Below are 23,550 nucleotides of genomic sequence, written 5' to 3'. Positions count from 1 at the left end.
GATTGTGAGGGAGAGAACCTCTGTAATGTGAGAGGGGATGTGAGAGGGTGAGGGGGCTTCAGGCCTAAGAGTTGGCCTCCTCAATTGTGAGGGTGAGGGGTCCTTTTATAGAATAAGAGCTCCTCACTTATTACATATTTGCCCATTCCTTTATTACATAATTACATTCAAGTCCCCTGAGTATTTATACAAGATCTAAATACGGAGGCCTTAAGTATGGTACAAACAGTAGTCCCCCAAGTCTTCAGTCAAGAAAGTCTTTTGGCTAGAGACTTGAAATTCAGTCCATGTGTGGGCCGAAGTAACTAGATGTCGTCTTGAACTGATACTTGATATGAGGCGGTGCTCAAAGTGAAATGATGCTCAACTAGAAGTAGCACATGTTGTAAGGCTACTCAGTTTGTGGCTTATGTTGCCTTGGTTGGCTCGGCTTGCGGCATTTGAGGGTGAAAGAGTCCCTTTTATAGAATAAGGGATCGCTCTTCAATACATAAATATGGGCTAGAGTTGATGCTCGCGGCGAGGTGGTTGCTCAATAGGCGGCGATGCTCTCTAATGATGGTGAGGAAATCCCTTTTATAGAATAAGGGTTCGCTCCTCAATACATGAATAATGGGCTAGAGTTGATGCTCTCTAATGATGGTGAGGGTGTCCCTTTTATAAAATAATGGCTCGCTTCTCAATACATGAATAATGGGCTAAGTCCCCCAAGTATTTTTGGATGAGACCCACTATATGGTACATAGTGTAATCCCCCAAGTCTTCGGTCAATAGAGTATGTTGGCTGGAGACTTCAAATTGAATCCATGTATGGGCCGAAGTAGTGGTTGTTCGGAGGCGGTATTTGTATATCCTGCACTGAAGCTTTGTAGGTGAAGCTTTGCAAGTGAAGCTTTGAAGCTGGAGCTCTGTAAATGAAGCTTTTGAAGCTAGAGTTTTTGTAAATGAAGCTTTTGAAGCTAGAGCTCTATAAATAAAGCTTTTGAAGCTAGAGCTGTTGTAAATTAAGCTTTTGAAGCTAGAGCTCTATAAATGAAGCTTTTGAAGCTGGAGCTTTTATAAATGAAGCTTTTGAAGCTGATTGACATAAGTGATGCTCATGAATGCTTATATTGATTAAGATGAGTGATGCTCATGGATGTTGACATGAGTGATGCTCATGAATGTTTATGTATGATTGATATGAGTAATGCTCATGAATGTTTATGTATGATTGACATGAGTAATGCTCATGTATAATTTGAAGTACTGGACGTACTTTTGATCACCTGGTTGGTGATAATAGCGGTAGGCTACCGAATAATTTTGGAGTACTGGGCGTACTTTTGATCACTTGGTTGGTGATAATAGCGGCAGGCTGCCGAATAAATTTGGAGTACTTGGCGTACTTTTGATCACGTGGTTGGTGATAAGGGCGACAGGTTGTCGGATAATTTTGGCGCCATAGGGCCTAGCTCTTTTGGGCATATGGGTCTTGGCCCTCCACATAACATTCCAGCCCATTATTTTGGGCTTGATGTTTTTTTTTTTACCCTCTGATGGGGTTTATACAGATGTCTCCGAAAGATAAGAAAAATAAATCACATCAAGAAAAGTAAATCACATCATTCTGGTGGGGTGTTTATTCCTTGCTTTTTCTTTCTCTTTTGCTTTTGTTTCTCCACTTGCATGTATGAAAACGTGGGTGGCTGCCTTATGCCAAAAATTTCATCATGTGTGACCAGACATAAAGTGACCATGGTACCTGTAAATGTCCATTTCAAGAATAATGGGTCCATTTTTCAGAGCATGCTCCTTTGCAGATTTGCATGCCTGCTTTACAACAAACACACCCATACCATCCACCAGTAAGATTCAGCTCAACTAACTAAAAAGTTACCCTTCTCTCATGGCTTTCCTGGTCGGTGGTGTGCCATGTCTGGGCCTTCTCCATGGCAACTTGATCCGCCTCTGCCGCTGCTGATTCTAATTGGGGATCATCTTGCTCTTGATAGGCTTCAAAACCGTTATAGCCTGTATCAAAATAAAGATCATCGAATAGAGACCAAGAACAATCATTTCCAGAAGAACCCACCTCCTGATTCACGTCAATTTGGCTCGAAAGCTTCATGTTTGTGTTGGTTTTCTGCAAACTTCATTAAGCACTCTTCGCAATGAGATCCTCAATCAGATCAGCTGCATCTTGAATAGTGGCGATGGTCTAGGCATTTTCTTCCTCCACGGTGATGCCAAATGCCTCCTCAAGCCCCATCACAATCTCAACTGTGTCAAGAGAATTGGCACCAAGTTCTGAAAACTTTGAGCTAGCAGACACATCCACATCTTTAGCTAAAGCCAGCTGCTTCTTCACTATGCTACACACCTTGGTGATAATCTCCGGTTTGGCTGCACAAGAAATTTGGAGGCTCCCAGGTTGGGAACTCAGAGATGGAAAACGCTTTCCAGTGACGAAAAAGGAAACTGATTTCAAACCAGAGCTCCTGCTGCTAGGTGCCAAAGCGGGCTTGAAAGAGGTGGAAAGGGCAGCAGAAGCTTGGGCGAGGGAAGCCATTGCCGTCGACAGATGAGAGATCTGGTATCGAAAGAAGTGAGAAATTGAGGAGAGAATGGGGGGCGGAGAGCACAAAGAGTGTCTAGAGAGAGAGGAAATGGATCTGGTGTCCCTGTGTGGGTTAGTAAGAGGTCGACAAATGATTGGTTAGCATTTGGTCAACCATTCACAGATCGAGTTGGCATGCCAGCTGTAATAGGAAGTGGTAACATGCCTTCTGAATTGATGAGGCAGGCCTCTGCTCCGGTTCTCCAGTCATCACCCAGTCGCCATTTTCATGAGGGCAGACCTTTCATCTAATCCAAAGCTTCAATCATCTTCTTCACCTCCAATCCATTCACCTTCTCTCTAAAATCGCCGTATTTCGTCGGCATATCCTCCAACATAAATGGCAAATCATGCGCGTGGTACAGAGTGCTTCCCCAAAAGTACTTAACCTCCATATTCTCCTCTTTCATTGCTGCCTCGATCTTCTCCTCCTCCTTAACTTTGTCGCGTGAAACCTCTATGTGCGCATAAATGGTGTCGGCGCCTATGGCCTTTGCCAGCTCCATCAAAACAGTATCAGGCTTCCCGATTCTGATTACCAAACCGGATCTTCTACCCATAAATGGTGTCGGCGCCTAGAGATTCTTCCGGAGGTCCGAATGGGTCTCACTTGTTGAAGAGGCGGAGACTGAGGATGAGGCTGAACTGGCGGCAGCAAGAGCAGATGATGATGCTGTGATGGGGGTCCAAACTTTTTTCTTGGATTTTAGAACTTGGTGTCGTCTTCGATCTCGAGGCTTATGTGAGTGTCTCGGCACCAAGATTAGGAGGTTTGGGATCCTGACTTGCACGGCTGAGCCCGATTTATGAAAAGCAACGAAGGTGGAAGGGCTCGGACCATGGCGATGGAGATTCTATGCATGCTTCTGATTCTAAATCGTACCTCTTCCTTCTCTATGTGTGGAGAGCCAGAGATAGTTTGAGAGACTTTTTGAGGTTTTCTTTTTGTTTTTTGTTTCTGTGTATGACTGACCGAGAGAGGAGAAAGAGAGAGATTTGGTTTCTTGGGTTTTTGTGATTTTGCAGATTCACGACGGAGGTGAAAACTTGAAAGAGAACCGACGTAATTTTTTGTGTCGATTCCCACAGACGACGCCAAATGTTGATGCACAAAACCAGAGGTCTTGGGACAACGTAAATCCGACCGTGAATCTGCAAGAAATGTAAATAACACAAGATATATCGTGGTTCACCCCAATGTTTGGGCTACGCCCACACTGATATTGTATTTCTCTGAGAGGATTGTGAGGGAGAGAACCTCTGTAATGTAAGAGGGGATATGAGAGGGTGAGGGGGTTTTAGGCCTAAGAGTTGACCTCCTCAATTGTAAGGGTGATGAGTCCTTTTATAGAATAAGGGCTCCTTACGTATTACATATTTTCCCCTTCCTTTATTACATAATTACATTTAAGTCCCCTGAGTATTTATACGAGATCTAAATACAGAGGCCCTAAGTATGGTACAAACAAATTCAATAATATTTCCGATTATGTTCCAGAACTAATTTCTTTTCGCTAGGGCTACGATGTAGCCTAACGATGAATTCTTAATTTCTCAGTTTAATTATTTATGAATTTTCATTCAAGTTGAGTATCATTTTGCCGTGCTTATGAGCTTGATTTTAATCTTGGTGATTGGCCACCACTTTGGTTTGAGTTGAGTGTATTTGATGCAAGTTAACACAGATGCCATGTTGTTAATTCGGTTTTAGTGTCTTGCAAATGGTACCATGAATTCCTTGATGTAGATGTCATACACTAGGTTTCATGCGGTCTCTTAAGTAATTCTCAAATCGTTAATGAACTCGTGTGTGTTTAGTAATCTAGATGCCATACATTGTTAGCACATATGAGTATACATAGTAATCTAGAGGCCATGGATACTATATGAATTAGAGGAACTAGACTGTCAATTTGGATGGTTACTCATTAATAATTAACTGTAGGAATTGAGTTGGATTGGTTATGGTGAATCGGATGCTCTAGTGTCTTTTGCAATTGATTTATAATTTGATTTCTTTGTTGTTCTTGTCATTTATTTAAGCTCATTTGATTTTTGTTTATGTTTACAATTTCAAAGTTCTTTCTCAAATCATCAATTCTTCCCTTTCAATTCAAGTGCAATACAAATTAAGTTATATTATTAGAATTGTTTCAATCCTAATTGGAACGATCTTGTGCTTGCCTACTATACTACTTAACGATTTGTACGCTTGCGAGCATTAAAATTTAGAATTAATTGGATTGATTTCGGTTAATCTAATTTTGGCAACAGAAATCTCTTGGTAGAAGTATAATTACAGAGTAAAAAACAAGGATGTATTGATAAAATTTCTCGGTGCATTTAGAAGCCTCTGCCTTGGTCATGGACGCGGCCTTTCTTAATGGGCCAAAAGTTACGGAACCGGGCCTATAAGATCTGCACAGAATCCAGTTCAAACGACGCCGTTCAAGAACCGTCTTTGATTCAATATGTAGTTGAAGAAGTGGTACGAAAGCCAACCCTCGTTTTTTGAGAAAGAAAACGTGAAAGCTTCTTCGCGGCAGTCACAGGCTCTGTGCTGCTGAGAGGGAGAGAGAGAGACGGAGGGAGAGAGAGATGGGTAATCCGAAGCAAAAATGGACGGTGGAGGAAGAAGAAGCTCTGAGAGCGGGGGTTAGGAAACACGGCACTGGCAAGTGGAAGGACATCCAGAAGGACCCCGAGTTCAACCCCTTCCTCTCCTCTCGCTCCAATATTGATCTCAAGGTCTCTCTCTCCTCTATATATTCATATATATCGATGTGTATATGGAAAATCCAAAATTTGAATTTGCTGTATATTGTGGTGGTTGTTTTTGAATGTTTTGTGATGTTGAAATAATGGGTTTTATTTGTTTTGGTTTTTTTTTTTTTTTTTTTTTTTATCAAATGCGAGATTAGAGAATGTAAATTGCCTGGTTTTGTGATGTGATTAAAGTTAATTATAATGATGATGCATGGTTGAGTCTGGATTTGTGGAGTTTTGGACTAAAATGGTGTACCCATTAGAGCTACAAATAGCTAAATGTTTCTGGCATAGTGTTTGTTGATTTAGGACTTCGGTTCGAAATTCGCCCGCTTATTGGATAGTTGGGAGCCGCTCTTTGAGTTACTTGATTTTCAATTTTCCCTCATCAGTTGGCTACATGTTATATAACTCTGCCGTGTAAGTTTATCTTACATTGCCGGTCCCAAGCCCGGATAAAGGAGGAGGGGGAGGGCGTCAGGTAGTCGACAGCCGGCACTCCATGATCACGTCGAATCCTTATGAAAATGAATCCAGAACGAAATCGCGCTAAAGCTAGGGCGTCACCCGTAAGTGGCGCGCTGTGTGGCCTGAACACAGTGATAAGTGAGCAAGGGTCGCTGTATCTCCATCGGCACCCGGATGCAGTGTTAAATGAGCAAGGGGGCTATAGAAACTTCTTTTCGAACGACTCCACTCAAAGTTGTTTGGGAGCATATGCTCCTATCAACTTTACACGGGACACACAAAAGAAGTACTTTGATCCTATTAGATGGGGAAGGGTGAAGAAGCTAGGACAGAAGGGTAGAGTTCAAGAGAGCAAAATGCGTTTAGGAACGTGGAATATAGGAACCTTGACGGGAAAATCTATGGAAGTAGTAGAAGTTATGGTGAGGAGAAGGATAAATATTATGTGCCTACAAGAAACTAAGTGGGTTGGTCGTAAGGCAAAGGATCTAGAAAACTCAGGGTTTAAACTATGGTATTCGGGCACAAATAGAACGAGAAACGGTGTTGGCATCATCGTGGACAAGACCTTGACACAAGATGTTGTAGATGTCAAGAGGGTAGGAGATAGAATCATGGCAATCAAGATTGTAATAGGACAAGAACTTATCAATGTGATTAGTGCGTACGCACCTCAAGTAGGGTTGGATACGAGTTCGAAGGAGAAATTTTGGGAAGACCTTGGAGACTTGGTGCAAGGAATTGCTCAGACAGAGAAGTTATTTATAGGAGGAGATTTAAATGGACACGTGGGCAGGGAGACAGGCAACTATGGAGGTTTTCATGGTGGCCATGGTTTTGGGGAGAGAAACGAGGATGGAGAAGCTATCTTGGATTTTGCAATGGCATATGATCTCTTCTTAGCCAACACCTTCTTTAAGAAGAGAGAAGAACATGTGATCACCTACAAGAGTGGGTCGTCAAAAACACAAATAGATTTTCTTCTAATGAGGAAAGGGGATCGTATAACTTGTAAGGATTGCAAAGTTATACCAGGAGAGAGCGTGGCTAATCAACATCGCTTGTTGGTGATGGATGTACATATCAAAAGAGTGAGAAAAAAGAACAAGACTTGGAAGTGCCCAAGGACTAGATGGTGGAATCTAAAAGAAGAAAAACAAGCCATTTTCAAAGAGAAAGTAATCACCCAGTGTGTGTGGGATAGAGAGGGGGAAGCTAACCAAATGTGGGATTGCATGGCTAGTTGTATCCGAAAAGTAGCAAAAGAGGTATTAGGAGAGTCCAAGGGCTTTGCCCCACACCAAAAGGAATCTTGGTGGTGGAATGAGGAGGTACAAGCAAAGGTGAAGGCTAAGAAGGAATGTTGTAAAGCCTTATACAAGGATAGGACCGATGAAAATGGTGAAAGGTATAGAAAAGCGAAGCAAGAGGCGAAGAAAGCTGTGAGAGAAGCTAAGTTAGCGGCTTATGACGATATGTATAAGCGACTAGATACCAAAGAAGGAGAGTTGGATATCTATAAACTAGCTAGAGCAAGGGACAAGAAGACAAGGGACCTAAACCAAGTGAGGTGCATCAAGGATGAGGATGGAAAGGTTCTTGCTACAGAGAACGCGGTTAAAGACAGATGGAAAGGTTATTTTCATAATCTTTTCAATGAAGGACATGAAAGGAGTGCTTCTTTAGGGGAGTTGAGTAACTCAGAAGAGTGTAGAAACTACTCTTTTTATCGTAGAATCCGGAAGGAAGAAGTGGGTGTAGCTTTGAAGAAGATGAAGCATAGAAAAGCAGTAGGCCCAGACGATATACCAATCGAAGTGTGGAAAGTTTTGGGAGAGACAGGTATAACATGGCTCACTAACCTTTTCAATAGGATTTTGAAAACGAAGAAGATGCCAAATGAGTGGCGAATGAGCACTTTGGTGCCTATCTACAAGAATAAGGGCGATGTACAAAATTGCATGAACTATAGGGGTATTAAGCTAATGAGTCATACAATGAAGCTCTGGGAGAGAGTCATTGAGCATAGATTGAGGCAAGAGACACGGGTTTCGGACAACCAATTCGGGTTCATGCCAGGGCGCTCAACCATGGAGGCAATCTATCCCTTACGAAGATTGATGGAAAGATATAGAGATGGGAAAAAGGATTTACACATGGTCTTTATAGATTTGGAAAAAGCGTATGATAGGGTCCCAAGAGACATTCTTTGGAGGATTTTAGAGAAGAAAGGAGTACGAGTAGCATATATCCAAGCTATACAGGATATGTATGAAGGAGCAAAGACTGCCATAAGAACTCATGAAGGACAAACCGAAAGCTTTCCCATAACTGTAGGATTACATCAAGGCTCATCCTTAAGTCCTTACCTTTTTGCGTTGGTAATGGATGAGTTAACAGGACATATTCAAGGTGATATTCCTTGGTGTATGCTTTTCGCAGACGATATAGTGTTGATAGATGAAACTCAGGAAGGGGTAAATGCAAAGCTTAACCTTTGGAGAGAAGTGTTGGAATCTAAAGGTCTTCGCCTAAGCCGATCAAAGACAGAATATATGGAGTGCAAGTTCAGTGCAAATGGAGGCCAAAACGAGTTAGGGGTGAGGATCGGAGATCAAGAAATACCAAAGAGCGACCGTTTTCGTTACCTAGGATCTATCTTGCAAAAGAACGGAGAATTAGATGGAGATCTCAACCATAGAATACAAGCTGGATGGATGAAGTGGAAGAGTGCATCCGGCGTGTTGTGTGACCGCCGTATGCCACTGAAGCTCAAGGGAAAATTTTATAGGACGGCAATAAGGCCGGCGATGCTGTATGGCACAGAATGTTGGGCGGTGAAGCATCAACACGTACACAAAATGGGTGTAGCGAAGATGAGGATGCTTCGTTGGATGTGTGGGCACACGAGAAAGGATAAGATTAGGAATGAGGATATCCGGGGTAAAGTAGGAGTAGCCGAAATTGAAGGAAAGATGAGAGAAAATCGGTTACGGTGGTTTGGACATGTGCAAAGAAGGCCTACTGACGCTCCGATTAGAAGATGCGACTATGGGACAGAGGTTCAGGGCCGAAGGGGCAGAGGAAGACCTAGGAAAACTTTGGAAGAGACCCTAAGAAAAGACTTAGAGTACTTGGATCTAACGGAGGACATGACACAGGACAGAACACAATGGCGTTCTAAGATTCATATAGCCGATCCCACTCAGTGACTTGGATTTTCCAAGTCTCCAACCAAGAAGTTTTCCTCACTCGGGAAATTAAGGGAACACTACCTCAACCTATATGCTCCACTCACAAAGCTTCAACATACAAGCTTCAACAAAAGAAAATTCAAAGAACTTAGCGAAGAAGGCTTTGGTGTATTTAACACAATACGTTGAAATGAAGGAAAGCTTATTTATTGATATCCCCGATAAGTTACAAATATGTACATATACTTGAGTCAAAATAAACAAACAAGAGGGAGCCTTCACAAAGGTTGCTTAGGAGAAGTTTCAGCAGGCGGTAGAGCCCCAGAAAGAGAAGGCACCGGAGGAGGATCATTCGGAGCTTCAGTACTGGACAAAACCCTTGAAGGAGGAGGCATCAGAGGTTGATCATTTGGAGCTTCATTACGCGGTACAGCCCCAGAAGACGAAGGCAATAAATGCCTTTGGAACAAACCCACAAATCTCTGATGATCAAGTAAAACCTGACCATCAGATTCCTTCATCTGGTCAAGCTTCCTCTTCATGTTTGTAGCATAGTCATGTGCGAGCCGGTGCAACTGTTTATTCTCATGCTTGAGCCCTCTAATCTCCTGTTTGAGACTCATCACTTCAGCCGCCAATGATTCAACTTGGCGGGTTCGAGCAAATAGGCGTTGGGCCATATTAGACACAGAACCTGCACACTGAACACTGAGAGCCAGAGAATCCTTAACAGCCAACTCATCAGACCGTTTGGAAAGTAGTCTGTTATCTTTGGGAGTGAGAAGGTTCCTGGCCACTACCGCAGCGGTCATATCATTCTTCATCACGGAATCCCCAACGGTAAGAGGACCAGTAGGGGAGACGAAGGATGGGCGCCATATGTTGTCTGGAGAAGGCGGGGCTGCCTCTTCAACAAGGTTCAAGTCAAAACGACGGTCGGAGGGGCCAGACATTTTCAAAGGTGTTGAAGAGAGAAGAGGTCGGACAAATCAAGATCTTAGAAGTGCAAGAATGGAGCTTCTACTGGTGGATATTCAAGTGTGCTTTGGAATTTAATGTCAGCCCCTATAAAAATCTGCACTCGACGAAGCTTCAGAAATCGAAGAGGCGCCTGCTCAGAAATCGAAGAGGCGTTTGCTTTCTCAAAAGCTAGGCTGCTCAGAGACCACGAGGGTCAATCTCAGAAATCGAAGAGGCGTTTGCTTTCTCAAAAGCTGGGCTGCTCAAAGACCACGAAGGCCGATCTCAGAAATCGAAGAGGCTTGCTTTCTCAAAAGCTGGGATGCTCAGAGACCACGAGGGTCGATCTCAGAAATCGAAGAGGCACCTACTTTTCCAGCCTTGTCAGCACCTGTCACACGCACACTCAGCTTTGCGGAAATTATGGGCATTCTGTCGAAGATTTCTGACGAAGTAGAAAGCACATGAATCGTACTGTTCAATCACCCACTTCCCACACGCAACAGTAGCTCATGGGTACCACAGATAACTTTGCCAAAGTTCTCTGACAAAGTTGAGACACGTGAAGCTTGCAGCTCCCACTACATCGCTCTGACCAAGAAGGGTAAAAGAATTGCAAAGAAACAACACTAACAAAGTTTAAACACATAAATTTTGAAGGTCTAGCTACCATATTATTACCCACAAGGGTAAAGGAACAGTACTACTGCTGGATAATTGGAAAGTCCCGGTGTGTCAACCTCTGTGCTTCGTGGCAAGGTAGACTAGCAAACATGCCCAACCTGTACTCACATTCGAGAAAACACTCCCAACAAGATTGCTTGCTCCAAAATCGAAGAGGCACCGCCCTCCGAATCTCGAGAGCCAGACTCCCAACATGATTACTTTCTCAAAATCGAAGAGAGGGTAAAGGAACAGTACCACTGCTGGATAATTGGAAAGTCCCTGTGTGTCAACCTTTGTGCTTCGTGGCAAGGTAGACTAGCAAACATGCCCAACCTTTACTCACATTCGAGAAAACACTCCCAACAAGATTGCTTGCTCCAAAATTGAAGAGGCACCGCCCTCCGAATCTCGAGAGCCAGACTCCCAACATGATTACTTTCTCAAAAATCGAAGAGAGGGTAAAGGAACAGTACCACTGCTGGATAATTGGAAAGTCCCTGTGTGTCAACCTCTGTGCTTCGTGGCAAGGTAGACTAGCAAACACGTCCAACCTTTACTCACATTCGAGAAAACACTCCCAACAAGATTGCTTGCTCCAAAATCGAAGAGGCACCGCCCTCCGAATCTCGAGAGCCAGACTCCCAACATGATTACTTTCTCAAAAATCGAAGAGACACCGCTCTCCGAATCTCGAGAGCCAGACCCCCAGCAGGATTGCTTTCTCAAAAATCGAAGAGGCATCGTTCTCCGAATCTCGAGAGCCAGATCCCCGACAGGATTGCTTGTTCGAAAATCGAAGAGGCACCACTTTCCCAACTTCAAGAGCTGGATCTCCTTGGATAAAGCTTGTCTGTAATCTTCACACGCAACATCAGCTTTCCAGATACCACAGACCACTTTTTCAAAGTGCTCTGACAGGGTTAAAACATGTGAAGCTGGCAGCTCCCACTACCGTGCTATAACCAAGCAGGGTAAAGGAATAGCATTATTACTTGATGTTAGGGAGACTCCTATATATGTCGACCTCCATCCCTAACGGACAGGCAGACCTGCAAAAATGCTCAACCCTTTCTCTTATCTGAGAGGGCACTCCCAACGAAGCCTTTCGAAATATTCAGCTTTCTTTCCCCCCGATAATACCTCTGTAAACAAGCTATACTAGAGCAAGAATATCTCATATCATCAGGGTTAAAAGCAAGAGTATCCCATATCATGCTTTTTCCCTGTCTTTTCCTTTGGCCTTGTTCTTACCTGCAAGACAAGGAGAAAGAAAGCAATCAGTCAGCACTTGGAATCAAGCTTCCAGCCAGGAACTGACTGCCTGGAACCCCTTACCTGATTACTTACCTGGCATTGCTCTCGAGTACTCATCTTCAACATCTTATGCTTCCAGGGAAGATACCGCATCTGCCTGAGGAACAAATAGGGCAAGTGACAAGGATACAAGGAAGCATGTGGAGACAAGCGTAACAGCACACGTGCCGATACATCCACTACTCTGTCAAAAGCAAAAGTATCCCATATCAGCAGGGTCGAACGTACTCTAGATTTGATGGACTTGTTTTGACCCTCAAATTCTTCAGTCGGCCTTATACTCTGGAGAAAACCAGAAAACCCTCCAGCCCAGTTCAAGAATAAGCCTGTGGAAAGTTACTTCTTCAAAAGCAAAAGTATCCCATATCATCTCTCCTCATTTTTCTTCTCTTTATCCTTCATGCTGACTGCAAGATAGGGAGAATGTGAACAATCAGCCGGAGCTCTGATTGCTTACCTTGTCTGTCACCTCTTTCAGCAGATCCCCTAGCTCGGCGACTTGGGGGACTCCTACTACATGGTTTGTATCGCGCTTGACCAAGCATGAAACTACAAGTAAGCTTCAAGTGAAATTGATACATTACCTTGTGCATCTCCACCAGTTACAGATACCACCCCTGGATGGAGGAAGAGTACTTCCAGAGAAGATGCCACATCTACCTATGAGACAGATAAGGCAAGTCAAGACGATACCACACTCCGGTACTTAGAAGTTTCGTGGCTACGAGATCATTCTCCCACAATATTTCCTAATGTCATTTGTACTAAATCATTCACTTGTACTCACTAAAGGAGAGCTTGAACCTATGTACTTGTGTAAACCCTTCACAATTAATGAGAACTCCTCTATTCCGTGGACGTAGCCAATCTGGGTGAACCACGTACATCTTGTGTTTGCTTTTGTGTAAACCCTTCACAATTAATGAGAACTCCTCTATTCCGTGGACGTAGCCAATCTGGGTGAACCACGTACATCTTGTGTTTGCTTTCCTATCTCTATCCATTTATATACTTATCCACACTAATGACCGGAGCAATCTAGCGAAGATCACAAAAAGTGACCGTTTTCGCTACCTAGGATCTATCTTGCAAGAGAACGGAGAATTAGATGGAGATCTCAACCATAGAATACAAGCTGGATGGATGAAGTGTAAGAGTGCATCCGGCGTGTTGTGTGACCGTCGTAGGCCACTGAAGTTCAAGGGAAAATTTTATAGGACGGCAATAAGGCCAGCGATGTTGTATGGCACAGAATGTTGGGCAGTGAAGCATCAACGTACACAAAATGGGTGTAGCGGAGATGAGGATGCTTCGTGGGATGTATGGGCACACGAGAAAGGATAAGATTGGGAATGAGGTTATCCGAGGTAAAGTAGGAGTAGCCAAAATTGAAGGAAATATGAGAGAAAATCGGTTCCGGTGGTTTGGACATGTGCAAAGAAGGCCTACTGACGCTCCGGTTCGAAAGTGACTACGGGACAGAGGTTCAGGGCCGAAGGGGTAGAGGAAGACCTAGGAAAACTTTGGAAGAGACCCTAAGAAAAGACTTGAGTACTTGGATCTAACGGAGGACATGACACAAAACCGAGCGCAATGGCGTTCTAGGATTCATATAGCCGACCCCACTTAGTGGGAAAAGGCTTTGTTGTTGTTGTTGTTGTTGTTGTTGTAGTTGGCTACATGTTATATAGGCATGAAAATAATTTTGAGAATGGTATGAAAATCGTGCGAATGGTGTAATTTTATATGAAAAGCATTTGAAATTCGCCAATTTGACCGCCAATTGCAAGATGTTATTTGAATGAACTAATCTTGCTTTATATCAGAACGATTGGTAGACTGTATCTAATGTGGTATGAAACATTTTCTAGATGATTACTATGTCTATGGTCTGTTTCAAATTGATTTTTGCTTGTATAGGACAAATGGAGGAATATGACTGTTAGTGGCACGGGTCCCCGGGAAAAATCAAGGCCAAAAACAAGAACAAACCAAGATGTTACTGTTGCTCCAGTGTCTGTTCCCCAGACTTCTGCTGCTGCTCCAGTTAGATGCGATTCACCAGCAGCAGCAGCTCCAGTTAGACGTGATTCACCAGCAGCAGCTCCAGGCGGACGTGATTCACCAGCAGCAACTCCAGTCAGACGTGATGCACCAGCGGCAACTCCAGTCAGACGCGATGCACCAACAGAAACTCCAGTCAGACGTGATACAACTCCTGTTGCGGATGATTCGGCTACCGGCTTATCTGATGCAATTCCTGCACCAGTGTATGATATTTGTTTCTCCTTGCCTTGGTCTTTTATTAAATATGCAACTAGTTACCTGGGTTTTTCACAGAATATATTTGCAGTGATACTGCGTGACTGGAATTTGCTCAGTTTCCATGTGAGAATGATGAGTGGAAAAAAGACAACTGGAATGCGGAATGATATAGCTCTTTAGACTCTTATGAATTGGCAAAGTTATGGGGAGGGGCAGCCCAACTAATCAGTGAGGGTGAAGGGGAGAAGAAAGGAGTTAATTGTTGATGATGCCAAAGTATCTTCAATTAGAAACTGTCAGGTTTTAAAATTATAGTCATAATATGTTCTTAGACAACCCCAGTGAAGAAATACCCCATCCTAATAGAAACTGCAATTCTGGTGCATAATCTGGACTATTAAGCTATTTTCTGCAACAATTTTTACTCGATGCAACAATTAGCTGAGTGGCCGGCTTGCATTGCTTTATTCCGGAACCATATTGTATGATGGTGTAGTCCAGGGTTAGCCATAATTTTTTGCTTTATTAATTTTTAGCCTGTCAAACTTAGGATCTGTTGATTACAATAAAGAAACAAAGTATATTGAATGATTTTTTTTGTACCTTGTTTTATATATACCTACATTTATCCGTTGCATATAATAAAATTCAGTACCTCCAATAGCCAGAGTACTTTTATCAATATTAGTATTAGTTTTTAATTTCATTTTGGTCAATACATTAGGTGCAATGCAATGATTTTTGAAGCTCTTTCAGCCTCAACAGATCCAAATGGATTGGACACTAGTGCTATTGCTAGCTATATTGAGGTATGCTTGAAATTTGTGATGTCTTTTTATTTATTTATTTAAGAAAAATGAAATAAAAAGAATCTTCTAAGTTTTTATTAATTGGTTGTCTCAGTAGGAAGCTGTATATTCTCATGTTGACTGGAGTGGTAAGGTCATGAAATGATAATTGCTTGCATGAAGGATAATAGTTTGCTCATATATAAACTCTTGTAGATTTATGTTCCAATTAATCATGGTAGGGAATTGTTATTGGCACTCCAAAATCTAATTGTGTACTCCAAACTTTCTATATTTAGAAAGAAAAATACTCTTATGAGGAGTGCACAATTAGATTTTTGGAGTGCCAATAAAAGTTCCCTTATGGGTAAACCTATTATTTCTCATATTAGCTACTTGATAGATAATACCTAAATCGAAGTTAGTATTTCAATACCCGTCGAGCTCATTATATTTTTCGGTTACCTTCAGATATATTTTTTATACTTGTTTGCTGGTGAGAACGAGATTTTCCAAAAAGAATTTACAAGGAAAACCTTCCAATTCACTGTTGATGTCTCTGATGATGTATGAAGTGCTAATGCTAGATACTAATTTTCGCGTTTTATAATCACTTGACTTCCATGATAAAATTACTCCTGCAGCAAAGGATTGAGGTCCCCCAAAATTTTAGAAGGTCATTAACAGGTAGGTTGAGAAGGCTGGTTCTGCAAGACAAACTTGAAAAGGTGATTGCTTGATAGTTCTAATATTTTTCATCTCAAGTTATTCACTCGATATTTGTAACCCAGGATTTATCTGGCTCTATCGATGTTTGATTCGCAAGCTTTGTTTTTTATGAAATCGATATTGAATATCAGCTTATATAAATTAATATGTCATCCTAATGTAGATTCAAAACTGCTACAAGGTGAAAACCGATTCCTTGAGTGTTAGTAGTGATATGTTAGAGGAATCAGCGCGGGCTGCTGCACATAGCATTGCCGAAGCAGAATACAGATCATATTTGGCAGCAGAGCAAATGAAAGAGGCAGAGAGGATTAATTTTATGGCTGAAAACACAGAATCAATGATGCAGTTGGCTAACGAGATTTTGGAGCAATGTAACATCCAAAAGTCCGAATTATTTGCATCCATTTGCATAGATTTCCCACTTCCATTTGACTATATGTTGAACGATTTCCAAATTTGACAGGTTCAGAAGGTGAAGTCCTGATGGTGGCGTGAGATATGAATCATGTGACTAGAGCTTGTAAAGTTTCTTCGCTATACTTCCTTTCGCTACTGAGGTGCAACTGAAGCGAAATTATCTTTCGCTCTTTTTGCTAATAATAGTGTTATACAACCTCTTCAGACTGGACCTGGTGTCTGGTGATATGGAGAATTGTTTTTGAATTATCTGTCTATCAAAGATCACACGCTCTTATATTTTTTTGGTTGGAAAATGTCACTGGTTTAGTCATGTAGTTTTATGATTACGTCTATTGATTAAGCTACAGCTTTACACTCATTAAACACTTACATATCGTGGATTTGTTAGTTTTTAAAATTAATTGCGACGCCACTGTAACACTACAGTTTAGTCCTTCTCACCTGTAAGCGGAAGGTCTTGTGTCCAATCCACATGAATGACGAGTTTGAGCCTAACTCAGAATGACTTTCCGGGACTATTCGTCATAGTCCCCCGGAGGTCCTAGGCTTGATTTCCTCCCCCCACAGTCAACGTGCCTTCGTGTTGCGGGGAAGGATGAATGAAATGCAGAAACATGCAGGTAAAATAAACAGTGATCCAAATGAAGAGGCTAAAAAGAATCAAATAAAATCTTCAAAATTCAAGCTCAACTTTTGCTCCAAAATAACCATTTCAATTGCAAACACCTAAACCCTAAGCATTGCAGGTGAAAAAAAAAAATGCATTGCAAAATCTCATATTCTTTGATGATAATCCAAAGGAGCAAGGGCAAATGAAAACAACAGCTAGCCACGAAAAAGGAACCGAAAAAAGAAACAGAAATGATTTGTCAAGTCCGAAGTGCAAAACCAAGACCGGAAAATTATAAGAGTACAAGTCCAAGCTCCGAGGGTTTCAATGCGTTCCTCATCCGGTAGTTGTAGAGATAGTAGTGAAGTTGCCCATCGCCAGGTCCAAATTTCAGCTCCTTCAAAAACGACTCATTCTGCATGACATCCAATGCATTGAAAACATCGAAATCCTTCTGTTTTGCGACAATGAGTGCATCATTCATCAGCTGAAGCAATGGAGTCTTTGTGGAGACGTTATAATAGGAGTATGCAGCCTTCAAGATTGAGTACGTCTGATTGCCGAGGATTGACGAAGGAAGAGTGTAGAAGCTGCAGAAGTCAGTGATGTCATGATTCTCTGGGCTCTCAACCAAGTAACTGTCCACCACATTCTCCTCTGGAAGAAGCCAATGCTCGACGTCGTTTTCATCGAAATCTGGTGCGACCACAAACTGGCTCAAGTAGTTCCTTAGCAGCCGAGTAACAGCAGGAACATCACGAAGTTCCATTTTTCTGAATCCAGGAGTAGCGGGTGAATCTGGCAGCTTGTAAAGTTTTATGGTTCGGCTCATAGTCATCCTCGCACCAAGCCTTGAAAACCCAACATCAATAAGCTTCTTTGGGTTCAAAGACCTATGCCAGTACTGGCAAGTTGTTATCGGAGTTGGAAGAACAACTCCAGCGGTGTAAGCTGCTTGCCATATGTTCTCCAAATGCACCCTCCTCGTGACCTCCTTGATCATAACTGGTGCAAGTCTCTTCGACCTCAGCTTCTTATGCACACATAAGAAATTAATCTCAGCCATTTTCACGATTGCATCACGGACCCGGATTCTAGCAGGAACACCAGTAATGAAAGCAACCAGCTTCTTATTAGTCTTTGCACGAACCCCGATATGCCAGCTCTTGTAGTAACCAGGAGGGTGCAAAGCCCACCTAAGAAACTCCTTCGAGTAGTTGAACCTAAACATGTTCTCATCATCCTCGACATAATTGTTCTTCAGCAGATTGTAGACCTCAGTGCAGGTGTCTTCCGAGTCCAGATCACACGTGGTCCATTCATACTGAGTTGGCAGATTGTACGGCTCTTGCTTGACCTCAGACAGCGGGGTAGGGGGCTCAATCGGTCCCTCAGGCAAACTCACATCCCCAAGATCCTTAAACTGCCCAACCGGTTGAGTCTCCCAAAATGTGTGCTTTTTCCCAACCGACATCGAATCTTGGAACTTTCGGACTAAGGTTTCCAATGAGCTATCATCCTTAACAAGTTGGTTTGCATCAGAATCATGATCTGCCTCCTTAGGAGACCCAGGTGGCGAATTGTTATCACTCATTGCAACTACTTAATCGAATCGATTCCTAACCGAAAATCTTTGCTATCTGAATAAAAAAAAAAACAACAGATACAAATCAAGAGCAAGCACACCAAATCCAACCGATTAAAAAATGGGGGAAAATTTACCATACCAACATTTCAAGAATAGCAAATTCCACAGAAAACCCCCCAATATTAATCTTTTCTAATCCAATTCCTATGTTAAAACCGACCCATGACAGTAAAAATCCACACGAACAATCAACAGATCTGTTAAATCTAACGCGAAGAGCGAGAAATGCACTCACAGTTTCAGCGGACGGAGCTCGCGATGCCGTGAGATTGCCGCGATTAGGGCTTAACAGATCCTGATTTCGATTCGGGTTCGTCGAAAAGGAACGAGAATCGCGTAGGGTTTATGGTGGAAGCAAGCGGCTTTGAAGTTGCCGCTGGGGTTGGGGAGAATACAAGGAGTTGCGCTGCTGTATGGATTTCTGCAGCATATTCGCCAACGAGGGACTTTACCATTTTATGATTTTCATCGACTAAACTTTATTTTTGCTATCCATTTTTCTTTTAGTGACATTTGAGGGATTCAACCCTTTGTTACATCCTAATCCTAAACAAATACCGCGGTTTCACTGTCACGTATTGTTGTCAATTAACGATATCCACTTAAAATTTTTATTTTAATTATTTTAAGTTAATATAGATAATAATTGAAAATAATATTAGAAAAAATATTTTTAAATTCTAAAAGCACTTGCTTCTTATTTCTTAAAAGAAACACCAATTATTTAGAAAGCACTTATTTTTCTAGAATTATCGTTTTAAAAACACTTTCAAGCAAATTTATGTCGGGTACAAAATGTTTTTGAAATTTCTATCCTAATTATCGATCACGTGAGAGCGAAGATAGAGAAGGAAATGCAACTAGGATTTATTGGGGGAGTTGCATAAAATGTTACAAAAACAAATTAAATGCCATTTCAAGTTGGATTCCACCCTCCCTATTGGATCCAAACGTCGGCCTCAATCTCGTGTACCACTACCGAACCAAAGCTTGGGCGATGGGCCTACAGTACACACGAGAAAAGCCCATTAAAATGTGTTCTTCCATATCCAGCCCACTTATGATTTGAGCCTAACCGGTTAGTCCATGTTTGATTTCCGCTCCACCAGAAGCCATGGCCAAACACTGAAAAATGCTCAGAGATTTTCACCAAGCTCAGCTGAATTTCCTGCCTTCCGCCACCAAATCAACCACCAGGTGCGGTGACGCAACGAACTGGGACGAAGAAGTGTACAGAGAATCCATATTAAAGGAGAGGGAGATCCAAACCCGAAGCGTTTGGGCTCAGTCGCTTAACCCTAGCCCCGAAACCGTCGTCGTCGCCTCCAGCTACGGATCGGTTTCCTCCTACTCCATCCCCTTCCTCATCTCCAAGCTCGTACGTCCTCATTTTAAATTTTTTAATTTTTGTAATTTTTGTATTTGGATTTTGGGTGCAGCCACTGGGTTTTAGCAATGTGAAAGCTCCACAGTAAGTATTGCCTGACCTTTACATTGTTTGTGCTTCTTCGACGTTGTATTGACTGTTGATAGCAGCTGATTTTTGCTTTACTTGTGGTGGAATTTGAATTTTGGTTGTAGGTTGTTAATGGCGGAACTTACTTGCTAAGCGCATGGAGGGCCTGCTTACGATGTTAAGTTTTACGGAAATGGTGAAGATTCTGTTTTGCTGAGGTTGGATTGTATGTTCATACTAAATTGACTAGAAAGAACCATTTTCTTTTAGTAATTTCTTTGTTTCAGCATGTTTACACCATTGGATTTTTTTCTCGGAGTTTTTACATGTAGTTGCGGCGACGATGGACAGATTCAAGGATGGAGGTGGAAGGATTGCGAAGAATTATGTGTGCCTCTTCATTTGCAAGGTGATTTCGGTTTTTGACGGCTTAAATACTACCTATTTCACTAACATTGCATTGCGTTTTTTAATCCGATATGTTGTTTTTGTGTGTGAATTTTGAATGTGGTTCTAACTCCATGGATTAAGATTTACTTTATTTACATTTGTTTTCCTGTTTATGTAGGAAAGCACGTGAAGCCAGTACTTGACCTTGTGAATCCTCAACATAAGTAAGTTACTGAAACGAAAAAAACACGTGGTGGCAACTCTTTTGTTCCCCTGATTGTGTTAATATTGATTCGAACATGGGTTATGATAAGTCCCCAGCATTACTTCCTTTGACATTTCTTGTAAATTACTGCCGTCTTTTTAGAGGTCCATGGGGGGCTTTATCTCCAATCCCTGAAAACAATGCTCTTGCTGTTGATAACAAGGTATGCAGGTTTTCTAGTCCTATGTGTCTTTTTGTTTTATTTTTTAAGTTAATTATTTTGATGAGTATAGAAAGGAGTATGTTTTCAAATGAGTGCGTTAACATCTCTTTGACAACGATAGGAGGGATGCATTTTTTCTGCTGCTGGTGATTCTTGCGTCTATTGCTGGGATGTGGTATGCATTTGTTCAAGGTGAATTTTCCAATCGTGTTACGAAGTGTCTGTCGAGAAACATTTTTGCATATTACATTGTTCTCGATCTAATTTCCTAGATGACTGATCCAAGCATGATTTGTATCAGAAATGTTTCAGGAAAGAGGTCAAGTCAAATGACTTTCAAGGGGCATGCATACTACGTGCATTCTGTTGTTGCTCGGAATTCTACCAATCAGGTCAGGTCATATTCTTCTTTGTCTTCAGTTGATCATTCCTGTCACTTCTCTTTGTTCTGAGTTATGTTAATTGTTATGCAAACAACCACCCCTTTTAGTACAATTGGAGCGACAAGTATCAGAATTAACAATTACATTAGTAGCACTGTGTATTGAGGTACTAGATTTGGTGCAGTATTTTTCTCTCTGAATGTGATTCTTTTGATCTTTGCATCAGAAACTTCAACAGAAGGTTCCAAACTGATAAACTCTGAACCAGTTATGATCTGAATACCGGAAAAGATCAAAAGAATCACATTCAGAGTTCAGAGGATGGGGCAGCACGGAGATGGGGTAAAAACCTAGCTTTTTTTTTTCAATTTTGAAGGATTGTGGCAGAAAATTGTTAAGAATTTATTGTTTTCCTTTACAGTTAGTATGATTTTGTATTAAGTCACATGAACTTGTTCTTAGAAGCATGCGTTTATGGTTTCACCCAGATTGCAAAAGTGGAAAGTGTGTTCAAGTATATGAGCCAGCCAAGGGTATTAAATTGAAAGGATTTTTTGCGTGCGTTAGTTGCATTGCTCTTGATGCAAATGAAAGCTGGTTGGTAAGCATTTATGTGATGAGAATGTAGTTGCTTTAGTACCATTAACTAATTCTGTTGAAGTTTCTTGCTGCTATAACGTACTAAGTTTTTTGTCTTCTGTAGGCTTGTAGTTGTGGTCAGAGTTTATCAGTTTGGAACCTTCTTGCTTCTGAATGCATTTCAAGGGTTTCAACACGTGCATCCATACAGGATGTAGTATTTGACGAAAATCAAGTGAGATCCCCCCTCAGCCCTCTATTAATTAATTTAGTTAATACTGTTGGCATCTAGTGCTATTAACAAGAAATATTTTAGTTTAAAGGGGAGTGAATTTTCTAATGGTGCCATATCCCGTTTCCAAGCAAAAGGGTGTAAGCAGTAACTCTGTTGGTTTTCGTTTGTTAAGGATATTAAACTAAGTTTCTTAACGGGATAAGTTGAATTGGTAAGATATCAGCAAATGAGCGATGATTTCTCTTTAGATTATTAGATGATGATACAGTGATACTGTCCCTAAATCTTCAATGCCAACGAATGGGGCTGGAAGTAACATGTTTGTATACTCTCAGTGATGGAAGCAATAAGCATAAGAATACATTATGCCTGGGGCCTGTTATAACTTGTAAAGAAATGCTAGTTTGTAGAAAATAGGCACGAAGGAAATCCAATATCCCAAGTTCACTGTTGCTTCTCGTTTCCAGGTATTAGCAGTTGGAGCAGAACGTCTACTTTGCCGTTATGACATAAATGGGGCAATTCTATCAAAAATGCAATGTGCTCCTCAGTCTGCCTTTTCCATCTCATTACATCCATCTGGGGTACGTTTAACTTAATGTCTCTTTCCCCTTTATTATTTGTTAATAACTTACACTAAGGCGTTTTCTGTCTTAAATGTTGGTCTTACCAGCATTATCCTTGGATTTAAAAGATTATGCATGTCAAGGTAGGTCGATTGACACGAGTGATAAAAATCATCCAGCTTTTCAAATCCTTTTGCATAGCTTTTGTACTCGACTCAACAACTATAAATAGTCGGCATGGCTAGCATAAACCTTCAATATTCTTACTTAGCTGCTAATGCCAATATTACAAATGAAAGAGCATGCTGAGGGACATGGTCTGGGACTCTAGGTTGAAGTTAATACACATAAACAATAAGAACGAGAAAGAGATTTCTAGCTTCATAAGTTACCAAAATCCGTTTTTAGTTCTCACGTCAATGAACCATTGTTTTGTCCAGGTTATCGCAGTAGGAGGTTACGGTGGTCTTGTGGATGTTATGTCGCAGTTCGGAAGTCACTTGTGCACATTTGGCTGCCGATGTGTTTAAAAAGAGTTCACTTGTCCTGCAGTTTTAAGAGGCAGTTGAAAGATGAGTATTGCGTGGCCACTCTGGAAAAGTTATTGTGGGTAAATATTGTAAAGCATGGATCTGCCGAGAGTACCACATTTTTTCAGAAGCTGTAAAATTTGTTCCGACCTTGTTTAAACCGTAAAGGTTGTAAAATTACTAATTGGCCCAATTTTTTAGCTTCTTAAGGAAAAAAGTATCCAGACAGTAAAGATGTAAGAAGTGGGGTGGCGCGATCCACCCACTTTTTTTTTACCTTCTATGCGCTTTTTTTCGATTTTAGGCTGTCAAATCGAATGAACTGAAAAAGATCAAAGAACATAAATTAACAAAGTGTGTGTAGAACGTCAAAATGAACATGTGAGATATTGTCTTGTTTATGTTAAAATGTAATTTGCAGTTAAAGAATAATAGATAACGTCTGGTACGGATTTTTTCTTTTCCTTCCATGTTTTTGAGACGGATTTGATTTTTAAAAAAAAATTCAATTGGGCCCTAATCTTTTATTTGAGGCCCATAAACACGTGCAAAT

At 41.4% G+C, this 23,550-nt stretch overlaps 6 protein-coding genes across 7 annotated transcripts; 3 read left to right on the top strand and 3 right to left on the bottom strand.

Annotated features, from left to right (window-relative positions):
* Positions 1–2,200: 2,200 nt before the first annotated feature.
* LOC103450648 (acyl carrier protein 1, chloroplastic-like) lies at positions 2,201–2,551 on the bottom strand. The gene has a single exon (XM_008390017.4). It carries the CDS (start codon positions 2,549–2,551, stop codon positions 2,201–2,203), a length of 351 nt encoding a protein of 116 aa, XP_008388239.3.
* A 296-nt stretch (positions 2,552–2,847) lies between these two features.
* LOC103453298 (blue-light photoreceptor PHR2-like) lies at positions 2,848–3,159 on the bottom strand. Its single transcript, XM_008392838.3, has one exon. The coding sequence runs from the start codon at positions 3,157–3,159 to the stop codon at positions 2,848–2,850; it is 312 nt and encodes a 103-aa protein (XP_008391060.2).
* A 1,960-nt stretch (positions 3,160–5,119) lies between these two features.
* Positions 5,120–16,535, top strand: MYBR13 (single myb histone 3-like). The gene is made up of 6 exons (NM_001293977.1): positions 5,120–5,347; positions 13,888–14,237; positions 14,957–15,041; positions 15,665–15,748; positions 15,913–16,123; positions 16,216–16,535. Exons 1-6 carry the CDS (start codon positions 5,198–5,200, stop codon positions 16,245–16,247), a joined length of 912 nt encoding a protein of 303 aa, NP_001280906.1. The 5' UTR covers positions 5,120–5,197; the 3' UTR covers positions 16,248–16,535.
* A 328-nt stretch (positions 16,536–16,863) lies between these two features.
* LOC103400828 (glycylpeptide N-tetradecanoyltransferase 1) lies at positions 16,864–18,954 on the bottom strand. The gene is made up of 2 exons (XM_008339506.4): positions 18,666–18,954; positions 16,864–18,422 (listed from the first exon to the last, which is right to left on the bottom strand). Exon 2 carries the CDS (start codon positions 18,374–18,376, stop codon positions 17,075–17,077), a length of 1,302 nt encoding a protein of 433 aa, XP_008337728.1. The 5' UTR covers positions 18,377–18,422; positions 18,666–18,954; the 3' UTR covers positions 16,864–17,074.
* Positions 18,955–19,497: 543 nt separating this feature from the next.
* LOC114821741 (THO complex subunit 6-like) lies at positions 19,498–20,281 on the top strand. Of its 2 annotated transcripts, XR_011576790.1 has the most exons (4): positions 19,498–19,808; positions 19,870–19,901; positions 20,012–20,112; positions 20,206–20,281. XR_011576790.1 is itself a non-coding variant. In XM_029094968.2 (3 exons), exons 1-3 carry the CDS (start codon positions 19,563–19,565, stop codon positions 20,037–20,039), a joined length of 306 nt encoding a protein of 101 aa, XP_028950801.2. In that variant the 5' UTR covers positions 19,499–19,562; the 3' UTR covers positions 20,040–20,179. The 2 variants fall into 2 exon arrangements, 1 of the variants encoding a protein (XP_028950801.2); XM_029094968.2 differs by lacking the exon at positions 20,206–20,281 and having other exon boundaries at positions 19,499–19,808; positions 20,012–20,179.
* LOC103400826 (THO complex subunit 6) lies at positions 20,040–23,351 on the top strand (the record flags this gene model as incomplete). Its single annotated transcript, XM_070812735.1, is given in 12 exon segments — positions 20,040–20,104; positions 20,219–20,295; positions 20,455–20,500; positions 20,644–20,704; positions 20,826–20,896; positions 21,017–21,096; positions 21,314–21,364; positions 21,367–21,429; positions 21,576–21,688; positions 21,791–21,901; positions 22,369–22,485; positions 22,908–23,351. Coding segments are annotated over 12 exon segments (945 nt in total), but the record flags the coding sequence as incomplete, so codon positions are not given.
* Between the last annotated feature and the right edge of the window lie 199 nt (positions 23,352–23,550).

Source organism: Malus domestica, chromosome 15, assembly GCF_042453785.1.
Source record: "Malus domestica chromosome 15, GDT2T_hap1".
Lineage (NCBI taxonomy): Eukaryota > Viridiplantae > Streptophyta > Magnoliopsida > Rosales > Rosaceae > Malus > Malus domestica.
Note: the sequence above shows the minus strand (reverse complement) of the source record. Positions and strands in the feature narration are given on the sequence as shown.